Raw genomic sequence first — 12,081 nt, 5'->3', positions numbered from 1 at the left:
TAGTCAACGAAAATAAACATTCTTATAGTGTTTTGGAAAGATCTTGACACCAGCTATTAGATTCTGGAATCAAAAATAGGGTGTTCCATTTAAAAAACTTAATGTGATTTCGATCTGACCTTGGCGACGCCATCCAAGGTCAAACTGATAAGATCATTGAATAGATCTTTTGAAACCCTACAACTTTCGTCTGAACATATTTTTGATTGGTCCTAATCCTGCGAAGAGAAAATGGGTGTACGGGTGGTCTGAAACACCCTGTATATATATATATTTGTACTTGTGCCACAATATAAATAAAGGTCTTGCATTCCTTAGCTAAGTTTTTAAATAAAATAGAATTTACATATATATTTTTATTTTCTTTTTATCTAACATAGTTTTAATTGTATTAAAAATTTCTTATTTATGTGACCTATATTTTTACACACGATTATAAAATAGCACAGAAGAAAGCTAATAAAGCGAAAAACACTAATAATTTGTTTTCCAATAACGAAACTTTAAAACAAAAGCGTTCAAGTAGCAAAAAGAAAAAAAGCCATAAAGGAGTTGAAAGTGAAGACGAATCATCTTCCGAGACAGAAATATTTTCGGAAGATGATACAATATATCTTCATATTGAAGAGGCTCAATTAAGAAATAGTAAGTAAATAATATGGTAATCATATGGTTTTACATTTTATTATTTTATTTATTTAATCTTTATCTTGTTAATTCTTTATCTCGTTTTTCTCTCCTCTTTTGTATATTGGGCTAATTACTTCTCTGTTCCAGTCTCTTGGTAGCCCTCCTTTCCATATTTTATTTATTACAGTTTCCAAAATTTCTCTCCTATTTCATCTTCTCCAGAAGCTCTTGCGTTTTTTAGTCTTCGCAGTATTTTTATTAATTTCTATCTTTTTATGTCTTTTGGTTCTTCCTCCCTCGTCGTGCCTGTATCTCTTTTTTGTTCGCCTATGTTGAATTCCTTTTCCTGTGTTCCTTCAAGTAGTCCTATGAAATAATTTCTTCGTTCTTCCATCTTTATGTTGTCGCATATCTCCTCCTTTCTTTTCTTTCCGTAGTTATTAATGTATTTCGACGTCTCTTTCTCATTCTTTATCCTTTGAATTTCCTCTTCTTCTGCCTGTTCGTGTTTCTTCTTCTGCTTTTTGCACCACTCTTTGTATTCCTTTCTCTTTGCGATAAAATCTTCTCTGTAAATTCTTTTTTTCTTTAGTTTTCTCAGAGTCTTCCTTAATTCTCTTTTCTTTTTTTCCATTTTTTGTTGTACCATTCTTTTTTTCCTATTTTCCATGGTGTTATCATCTTTTTCTGTTGCATTATTGAATTTTTTATCTTGTCACTTATCTCCTTCCATATGCCTTTCGTCTTGTTCTGTGTGCTCGCCTAATCTTTGTAGTTTTTTATGTAACTTTTTATTCCTTCTTTTGTCTAAACGCTTATCTTTATTTCTTTTTTCTTGATTCTGTCATTTTTTTTCTTTGTCTGTTCTCCTAATAATTTTGTTTGTAATGGCATGTGGTCCGACTCCGTTCTTTATTTTTCTTCCGCCGATTTTACCTCCTCTAACGCTTTGTCGTTTTATATTACGTAGTCTTTTTTTTTTTTTTTTGATAACGGAGAGGAAATGCGTTACCGCATACCCCAGGCCCCGGGGGAGGCCTAGTGGTTATGTGGGACTCTTCTAAAACCTTTCCGGGTGTCCTGCCCTGGTCCGTGACTGGGGGGCTCCGGGAACGCGTGCAGCATGCTTCCGGAGCCCCCCGGGCCCAGTCGACCTAAGCCGATTCGACTCGTCGGATGCACCCTAACGTGGGCGCATCCGACCGGGCTTGCGGACCTAATCTGCCCTAGGTCGGGAGAGGGGGACACCAGCCCCCCCGCCTCTTCCCCTGATGGTTTGGGGGTAAAGCCCGGGGTATCCGGCCCCCGCCGTAGCCCCAGGCCTCTTCGCGCCGCGCTGGCGGCGGCGCGGTCCTCCTAACTACCCTGGAGGCGGAGAGGGAGAAACTTCCCTCTCCCCCCTCAACCCGGCGAGGCAGACGGGGGGTACGGCTCCGCGTTACATCGCAGAGTCGTCCCCCCCGAACCGTCAGGTCGGGTCTGCCTCGCCGGGTTCATCATTATAACGAGGGGCCCCCCTCCCCTCCCACGACTGCGCGTCCCAAAGGCGCGGCCGGCAGCCGCTGCACAGTGGGATAGAATACGGAAAAAGTGGCCAAAAGTCAACTTTTTAATTTTGTAACGGTACGCGGTTTCGGTCGGATCGGTGCGGTGCGGGAACTTCGGGATCGGACCGGATAAGGCTCGTCGGTTGGTCAGGTGTCCGTAATGACTATACCCAGTGTTGTTAAGTGCAAACGATAGAGAATGATTTATTGCTGATCAAGAGAAGAGCACAAGACAAGAAAGGAAAAGCGTTGACAAGAAGCATAAAATACATAGATCGTTTATAGAGATGATACTATCATAATACTACAGAGCTAATACTAGAGATAATAATACAGAGCTAATACTAGAGATAAGAATACAGAGCTAATACTAGAGATGATAATACAGAGCTAATACTAGAGATCATAATACAGAGTTATGAGGGTTGCTTGCCCGTACGGTCGGGGAGTCGCGGGACGCGGCGGGATTGGCTAACGCGGTGGCGTGAGCGTGTGCGCGAGCGCGAGTCGTTGCCGGTGCGGTCGTCGCCGCGATTCGCCCGAGCGCGCCCCGTGCAAGTGGAGCGCTTGATCGACAGGTTGCTTGTGCCCTGTCGAGGACTAGGTTACAAGTTTTGTCGGTGCGGCAGTCAAGGTACTCGAGGACGACGGTGATTGGTCGAGAATGCTCGGCCGGTGATGATGACGAGAATGCTCGTCGAGGATCTCGGACGTGATTGGTCGAGAATGCTCGGCCGGTGATGATGACGAGAATGCTCGTCGAGGATCTCGGACGTGATTGGTCGAGAATGCTCGGCCGGTGATGATGACGAGAATGCTCGTCGAGGATCTCGGACGTGATTGGTCGAGAATGCTCGGCCGGTGATGCTGACGAGAATGCTCGTCGAGGATTTCAGGGTTGATCGGTCGAGGATACTCGGCCGGGGGTACCGACGGGGATGCCCGTCGAGGATATTTGAGTGCGACGAGAATGCTCGTCTTAAGGGAGCGATCGAGAATGCTCGGTCTGTGGACGGATCGGATAGTCGGACGGATCTGACTTGTGCGTTCCCACTGCCGGCTTATATATCCGAACGCGCGGCTGAGCAAGCCAATCCGCGCGTTCGGTCGGTTGAGCCGGAGTGGGAGCGTTACGGAACGCCACGGTCGGCGCGCGTGTCGCCGCGTGGTCGCACGGCGAAGTTCGGTTGTGCGCGCACGTGGCCCTCGACTGCACTCGGCGTTCGGTGTTCGGTGGACGGAACGGAGGCGCACGGACGGTGGAGGGGCGTATCGTTACAATTTTGATAAAGTAAACATACGGTACTCATGTGGACATGTCAGTACATATATTCTCAACATTTTATAACTTTTGGTCAAGTACTTTTTTTTTGTAGCAATAATAGTTTGAGAAAGTTGCATATGATATGTAGTAAATATATGTATAAAGTAAAGCATTTTACATCGTTAATCAATTATATAATTCGAGTTTTTTTTTTATTGCTTTCTAAGGAAGTATACAAATCATGAAAATAGTAGATACTTTTCGTTATATTGATTCTGAGAGTTTAAAAAATATTAAACTGACGGACAACTTACTATTTTCTTACAGAGTAACGCACTACCGAAACGTCGTTCAACGAAGTTCCACTTCCAATAAATAAATTTGACGTGCCAATGTGTTCCTTCAAATGTGAATTTTAATGTAAATATGCTACTTTTTGCTACTTTTTATGTTTAAACACCTAATATCACTTAGAAATGTATATTGACGTGAACGTCAATTTTTAAAGCGCTCAAGGGGATAGGCTGCTGAGAAAATTGCAAAAATTCACAGTTCGATTATATAATTATCAGAAGTCATGTCTGCATTATTTTAATCGTTGAGCACGATTTCGAAGTTGGAATTATAATATTCAAAATGGCAGATCTAATATGGCGGATCAAAATGCAAAAAGTAGTCGGACTTTAATACTCTGAGAAAAATTGCTTAATTAACAAACGTATATTTAGATATGATAAAAGAAATATTTCTCAATTATAATGAAATATTTAATTTGTAACGATGCACCTCCGCATCGTTCCCCCTGGGGCCACGAACCGCTCCCCTGTCCGGCCGAACACCCGCCGGACAGACGAACAGGCGCTACGCGCCGATAATCGCCTCACACGCGCGCACGAACGGTCCGACAAGCGCGCCGTTAAACGCCCGAAGTCCGCGCGCACGCGCACGGATTCGCATGCTCCTGGCGTTGGAGCGACAGAGAGGCGTACGCTCAAGCGAGAGCGCGATACCGGACCGATCTCGGAGCAGCGGGGATGCTGTATTCCGAGAAGAACCGAACTCCACTCGAACATCCCCGACTCTCCGAGATCGGGGTATAAAAGGCGGACGATCCCGCAGAGAGATCGACTCCTCTCCGGTCCAGCCTCCGAGCCAGACCCAGGAAATCCGCGTGGTAGAGCGAGCTCTGTCACCGCCGAGAGATCTCGGCGATTTCCGATCCCGCTTTCCCGGCACCTAGGGAATCCGAGTGGTAGAGCGAGCTCTGCCACCGTTGAGAGATCTCAACGATTCCCTCAACCCATCTCCGTCCAAGCGTCCACGGTAACGACTGCCACCAAGGGGGTAGAGATATCTCTGCCTCCATCGAGAGCTCTCGAGGCAGCCGACACCGACTCACGTCGGGGATTCCCTACTAAGGGAATCCCGCCGCGCACCTGTCGCGAATTCGCGGAACACCGACGCGGCTTCTAGCGTAGGGCGTCCCGGCCCGCGCGCGCCGCGGACCGACAAGGCCGGCGACGACATAAACATCGTGGAATCCTCGCGACGATACCGAACCAAGCGTGAGCGAGACCGCGCTATCGTGCGCTCTCTCGCACCGACCGCGAGCCGAGTGCGAGCGACCGAACGCATGTAAATAGCTCCCCGGTCTGTAAATACCGCGTCTTCTTACTGTAAATACCGCGTCTTCTTATTGTAATACCGCGTCTTCTTATTGTAAAACCGCGTCACCGTACCGTCGCGGATGCACCGCGTGTATCCGCGAACTACGGGCACATATTGTCAGTATTAGATCGTAAATAAAGTCATTTCTCATTAAACGCACGTCCGATCTCGGAATTGATTAACCCGGCAACCTTCCTTCGAGCCCTGGCTTCCCTGAGCTCGTCCGCGCTCGGACAAAACACAGGTTGTTACAAATTTTAATAAATATGATACAGTTAAAAAATATTCACCTAAATCTACACTATCAAGTTGCAGCTTCAGTTTACTCAAAATATGATTTATAATATAACCCTGTCCACTTCTGAGTTATAATCTTTTAATGTTCTGCGAAGATAGTTTATTTTTCCGCCACTACGCGGCGCGCATTATCGCTAGAGAAATGTAGCAAAATATGTTATATATAAAGGAGCGCTCGGTCTCGGTTTTACTTCGGTTAATTTATAATATCAGTATTATAAATGATGATATGTGTGAAGTTGCATTTTAGCTCGAATCTTTGGATCTGATATTCTGAATTTCATAAAATACTTATTAGCAGACGATTTTTGAAAGTTTTTTTTTACAATTTTTTGGTACCCAAATTAAAACGTACATTACCATTATATTAAGGTTTATTGCATATCAAAATTATTATTTCGTACATTTCTTTTAATTTCAAAATGTCTTTTACAAAGCGGGAAATTGCAGAAGAGTTAAAAATTCATAACTCAGAAATAGACGGGGTCATAAATTATATTTTGAGTAAACTAAAGCTGCAAATTGATAATGTAAATATTGATAAATTAAATAAATTGAAAATTGCAGTTAAAACTTTGCGCACTAAAATAAATAAAAAATGGAATGAAGTTAGAAGAATTCAAAGTAAATTTGAATGTAAATATGGTGAATGGTTGGACTCTGTTTTCAACATTCCTGATTTGACTGCCCACCATGATAAATCTCTTTCTAAAGCAGGTCGTCCACGTCTAGAGTTCCAATTATTGTCCGATAAGTCAAAACGACGACAATATACGGAACTTAGCACACAACATGCAAATAATCCTACTAAGATTTTCATTGCATGTCGCTATGCAGCCAAACAATCTGGAGAGACAGATTTGGCTGCAGTTTTAAAGCAAATGCATGAAAAACCTGCTAAAATAAGAAAATTATTAGATCAACCGGAAGTAGTGAGGTTAACATCGGAAGAAGCATTGTCCTATGTACTCGATCGTTCTGTATCCAAGGACGATTATATTTACTTGCGTTCATTAACAAAAAGACAAGGGGCTGACATTTTTCCAGCATATGAGAAAGTTAGAGATGCCAAAATGATTTGTAGGCCAAAAAAGGAGTTTTTGCTAGTTACCGATAACAAAGCGGAAATATCACTTCAAGCTCTACTTAATCACACTGTTAATAGAATAGTTGATTTACAAAAAGATGTTATCATTCACTATTTTGAAACTAGTAACAGTAAAGACGTCGAGCTTGTATTAATGTGTTCTTGGGGATTTGACGGCAGTTCAGGACATTCAATGTATAAACAAATGTATACAAATACGTTTGCTGTTGATGTCAATGATGAAAATTTATTTGCTATTACATGCATACCTCTGAGACTCACAACGGCAAATAATGTAGTAATTTGGAATAATCGCACACCTCAATCACCAAGGTTTTGTCGTCCCATTAAATTGGAGTACGTTAAGGAATCAAAAGATGTTATAATTAGAGAGAAAGAGTATATGTACAATCAAATAGACAATCTCCAAATTTTCGAAATAATCTTGAATGATTACAAAATACGAATACATTTTTCATTGTACTTAACTCTTATAGATGGAAAAGTATTGAACTGCATTACCAACACAAAGTCGACACAAGCTTGTCCAATTTGCCGTGCTACTCCAAAAGATTTTAATAATCTTTCCAAAAAGAATGAAAAAGACATCTTTCTTCCTGATCCAAAATCTTTGCAATATGGAATTAGTCCACTACATGCAAGGATACGATTTCTGGAATGTTGTCTTCACATCTCCTACAGACTGCCAGTAAAAGCATGGCAAATGAGAACGGATTTTCAAAAAAGTGAATGTACACGGCGAAAAAAAGAAATCCAACAAATATTATGGGATAAATTAGGTCTTAAAGTAGATAAGCCAAAGTCTGGTGGCAGTGGTTCCAGCAATGATGGAAACACTGCACGTCGCGCATTTCAAAATCCAGAGCTACTATCCGAATATTTAGGGCTTGACCAGCAGATGCTGAAAAATTTTACAACGATTCTAATTGCATTGAATTGTCAACTTCCACTGAATCACATATTGTTCCATCAACTTTGTTTATCAACTGCTCAAATTTATGTGGCTAATTATGCTTGGTATCCTATGCCGTCAACAATTCATAAGATCCTTGTACATGGCGCTGATATCATAAAAACAAGTATACTTCCTGTAGGAGTTCTTGGAGAAGAAGCAGCTGAAGCTCGAAATAAAAATTATAAGAGTTACAGGCTGAATCACAGCAGAAAGTGCAGTCGCTCTGCAACTTTGGAAGACGTATTCAATAGAGCAATGGATACTTCAGACCCAGTAATATCAACGGTAAGCCTTCAAACAAGAATGCAGAAATGCAACAAGTTACCATTACCTCTTGAAGTTCAAAGTTTGCTTGCGCACGATATGATTCCCTATAACTTTCACTCTTTACATGTCGATGAACATGAAGACTTTGATATCAATGATAGTTCTTTACTAGAAAACATCGAATTATCTGATGAAGAAACTTTCGATGATGATGTAGATTTGTGAGAGGCAAGGGGACTCACATGAAACAAGCACCCCGATTTGTGAGAGGCGAGGGGACTCACATGAGACAAGCACCACGATTTGTGAGAGGCGAGGGGAGTCACATGAGACAAGCACCCCGATTTGTGAGAGGCAAGGGGATTCACATGAGACAAGCACCCCGATTTGTGAGAGGCGAGGAAACTCACATAATTGTAAAAATTAAAAATTATATACATGAGCATAGTGTCGGCTCGTATAGGCATTATTCATTATATATTTATATTATTTTATGTTGTCATATTGAATCTGCCATTTTGAATTTTATAATTCTAAATACAAATTCATGTTCACCGAGCCAAAAAATCTACAAATACAAGTCGATATTAATATACAACTACTTTTTGCATTTTTGTCCTCCATATTGGTTCCGCCATTTTAAATTTTCTAAATTTGATATCGGATTCGAAATTAGAGACCTCAAAAACACCTAAATAACAAGTTTCAAGCGAATTCAGTCGATTTTGATAATTTTGTCCGTTATATTGTATCCGCCATTTTGAATTTTGAATTTTTGACATCAAATTCGAAATCAGCGACCCCAAAAACCTCCCTATATCAAGTTTCATGCAAATCCATCAACATTTTGAATTTTGGCCAGTTTTTCCGTATTCTATCCCACTGTGCGCTGGGGAGGAGGGTCGCCCCCTCTCTGTGTTCGCGCCGTCACTCTCCTCCTCCTCCTTAATTGTGGGAAGGGAGGGGGCGACGGCGGCTGATCGCCCGCACCCCCGCCGCCTTTTGACGGACGGGCCGTTGCGGCCCGGTGGGCGGAGAGCGGGCCTCCTTCTTCTTCGGGGCGGCCGGGGGGGAGCCAAGGTGGGTCATGGCCCCCGTCCCGGCCGTCTCTGTCGTCGTTGTTGTCGCCGGAGGGCATGCGTCCCCCCGGCCTCCTCTCCCTGATGGTTTCGGCCTCCTCCTTCTGCCGCATTACTTACTCGCAGAAGGAGAAGACCGCGACCCAAGCGCTCTCTCTGCGGACCATCTGGCTGATGATGGCCCGCAGGGAGAGGTCATCTCCAATTTCTCTTCTCAGGACTCCGCGCAGCTCCTCCCACGCTGGACAGTGTTCCAGCGTGTGCTGCGCGGAGTCCTGGTCGGCCTCACAGTGGTGGCACTGCGGCGTCGGCTTCTTCCTTATCCTGCACAGGTACTCACCGAAGCAGCCATGCCCGGTGAGCACCTGTGTTGTCCGGTAGGACAAGCCGCCCCAAGGGCGGCCCACCCATTCGTCCAAGTGGGGTAGGACGGCCTCCAAGATCCGAGATCCCGTCGCCGGCGGGTCATTGGCGAGACTCTCCCGCCAAGACCTCATGGCCCGCCGGCGAGCCCTTTCTCGCAATAGCGCGGCGACCCTGGGGGTAACCACTCCCCCCTGCAGGCGGACGGCCTTCGCCCTGGCATATGACCATGCCAGGGCGTCGGCCGTGAATTCCGCCGGGGGGAGCCCCGCCAGTACTAAGGTCGCCGCGCTAGGGGCGGTGTGATAGGCGCGCACGATCCTCCTCGCCAGCCGCCGCTGCACGGCGTGCAGCACGTCTCTTATGCGGCGGCTGGCCAGCGCCTCGCGAAACCAGACCGAAGCACCATACAGGGCCCTGGCCATGGCCGCGTAGGCGTATGCGCGCCTCGCACCTATTCCCGGACCTCGGAGGATGGGCATCAACCCCAGGAGGGCGTTCGTCATTTTGCCCAATCGCTGGGCCAGTTTGTCGAAGTGCTCGACAAAGGCCCAGCGACCTTCCAATTGCAACCCCAGGTATTTGAGGGTTGCCCCCACTCGGATTCGGGTGTCGTCCACCCGGACGAAGGCCTCGAGCGGTACCCCGGAGAAGCCATCGTGAAAGAAGACGGCTTCCGTCTTCTCCGGTATATTACGTAGTCTATAACCGACATTTCTCATCCTCCTATATATGTCTATCCTCCTTCTTTGTCAAAACTTCTATTTAAAATTGATTAACCTTTTTTTTATTTTATTTAGCAATATTCACCTCTCTCTATTACTCATTTTGTCTATGGACCTTCTAATTTAGTTTACTTTCCTCTTCCTCTAATCTGGTCTCTTTCACTGCCTGTTCTCGCATGAAAATCTTCTCCTTTTTTTTTTTAACGGGGGAAAATACTCATTGTACCCCGGGTTGGCTAGACCACGGGAGTGTGGGACTCGGGACGCGGTATCCCTCGCCGGCACAGACCGCTTGCGCGGCAAAAAGTTGGCGAGGCCCGGCCCGCCTACCCACTAAAAACCCACCGAGCCCATCTCACCCCATTGCGTGGAGGGACCGGGATTGCAAAGGCATACGCTCAGATCCCTCCACCGGGGGTCGGAGCATGGAGCTCCCCGACGCGCCAGTTCGTCGAGTTGGGAGTCGGGCTTTGCTGGCCCAGCCGAGATACATCGGCCGGTAGGGCCTAGCCCGACCCCGGGGATGCGGAGCGAGGCATCACGCACCCCCGCGCTCATTTAGGGCCATGGGGTCGCTCCCGACATGTCGTCGGTGCGAGTCCCACGCCCAGGGACGAGCGGTCGCCGCCGCCCGCCCCGCCTCCTCCCGTCCACGGCGCTCAACGTGGCCGGGCCGGGCGCCAGGGAGAGAGCGTTTCGCCCGCCGGGCCCCACTGGCCTGGGCCCCATCCCGTCGCATCCCCCGAGCGCTAGGGGCAGCTAGGGGCGGGCACCCGAGGAGCGGCACTCATCGCCGCTTCCCCTTGCCGAGGACGGGCGGCCCTGCTCTGGGCGCGCCGCCTCCCTTAGGCCTCTCCTCCCTCGTGGCCTTACTCCCCCTCCGCTCCCTCTGCGGGAGTTGGGGGGGAGGGGTGAAAGAATCACCCTGGCCACGGGGAGGTTCTCCCCGGAAGCGTGGCTCGACACGCTTATGGCGTCACAGGCGCCGGCCTCATCGACCGCGTGCGACTTGGGCGGCGGGGGCTCCTCCCGGACTCCGAGATGAACCCCGGCAACCGTGCGTCTCCCGCGGATGGGGCCCCATCGACAGGGACCCCGCCCGCGACAGACGCACCTACCTCGACGGCCTCGGCCCCCGCCGGTCCGTCGCCCCCAACGGCCTGAGCGCCGTGAGCAGCGCCGGCGTCCGGCGGAGACGGAGGTCGCTCCACCTCCATTTCCTCCACTCTCCCCGGATCCGGGGAGGAGGGAGGAGGCCCCCCAGCCCTCCTAGGCATGGCCCCCCATGTGTACACAAAATTTCAGAATTTTTTGAATTTCCGTATTCGCAAACGTCCCTTGTTAGAAAATTATATTAATTTACAATGTTACTTGTAAAAGAAACAAATGTTAAAGAAATTTAATCTTTAATCAATTCTTTTCATTGTTTTTCTTATCTAATAGCGCCAAGTTTTTGTAGTTTAAAAACTTTTTATTTTAATAAAACTCTCATTTCTGTTTCCTCTTTAATTCTTTGAGGTTGAAATATTATACACTACTCAAAAAAAAATAGGGAAAACTTTCCAGACACCAAAAATTAGGCTATTTTCAAATGACTGTAACTCGGTGAAAAATCATCGTAGATAAAAAATAAAAAAAGCATTTTGAAGCTTGAAGATCGAGCTTTAACGTTCTACCAGCAGATTTTCAAAATTCTTTTAACTTCCGTGTCTTATGCAGTAAAAAAGCACACCTTGTTTTGTTCGTTAAAATTTCGTATTTTTGACATTTTGCAGATGGACCAACAAATTTTTTTCGAATAATTCAAGTAAAATTTCATAAACTACAACATTTTACCTACAAAATGCTCTTTTAAAAATTTCTCTACGATTTTTTTTAACCGAGTTACGCAACTTTGAAGCTAAACCTGCATTTTTTACAAATGATATACGTACTCCGTGAAAAATCATCGTAGACAAAAAATCAAAAAACCATTTTAAAGCTCGAAGTTTCAGCTTTAACATGCTATTAACGGTTTTCAAAAATTTTCTCAATTTCTTAGTACTATGCCCCAAAAAAGATACACTGTTTTTTCCTTAAAATAACGTATTTTTAACAGCCTGTAGCTCAATAAAAAAATTTTTCTCGACAAATCCAATGCAAGTGCCTCACAGTATGACATTTTCTCTACAAAATGCT

General features: G+C 45.7%; 1 protein-coding gene across 1 annotated transcript; it reads right to left on the bottom strand.

The window, feature by feature from the left end:
- Positions 1-895: 895 nt before the first annotated feature.
- LOC120357594 (protein MNN4-like) lies at positions 896-1,264 on the bottom strand. The gene has a single exon (XM_039448430.1). The coding sequence runs from the start codon at positions 1,262-1,264 to the stop codon at positions 896-898; it is 369 nt and encodes a 122-aa protein (XP_039304364.1).
- Positions 1,265-12,081: the final 10,817 nt, after the last annotated feature.

This window comes from Solenopsis invicta, chromosome 4, assembly GCF_016802725.1.
Source record: "Solenopsis invicta isolate M01_SB chromosome 4, UNIL_Sinv_3.0, whole genome shotgun sequence".
Classification (NCBI taxonomy): domain Eukaryota; kingdom Metazoa; phylum Arthropoda; class Insecta; order Hymenoptera; family Formicidae; genus Solenopsis; species Solenopsis invicta.
Note: the sequence above shows the minus strand (reverse complement) of the source record. Positions and strands in the feature narration are given on the sequence as shown.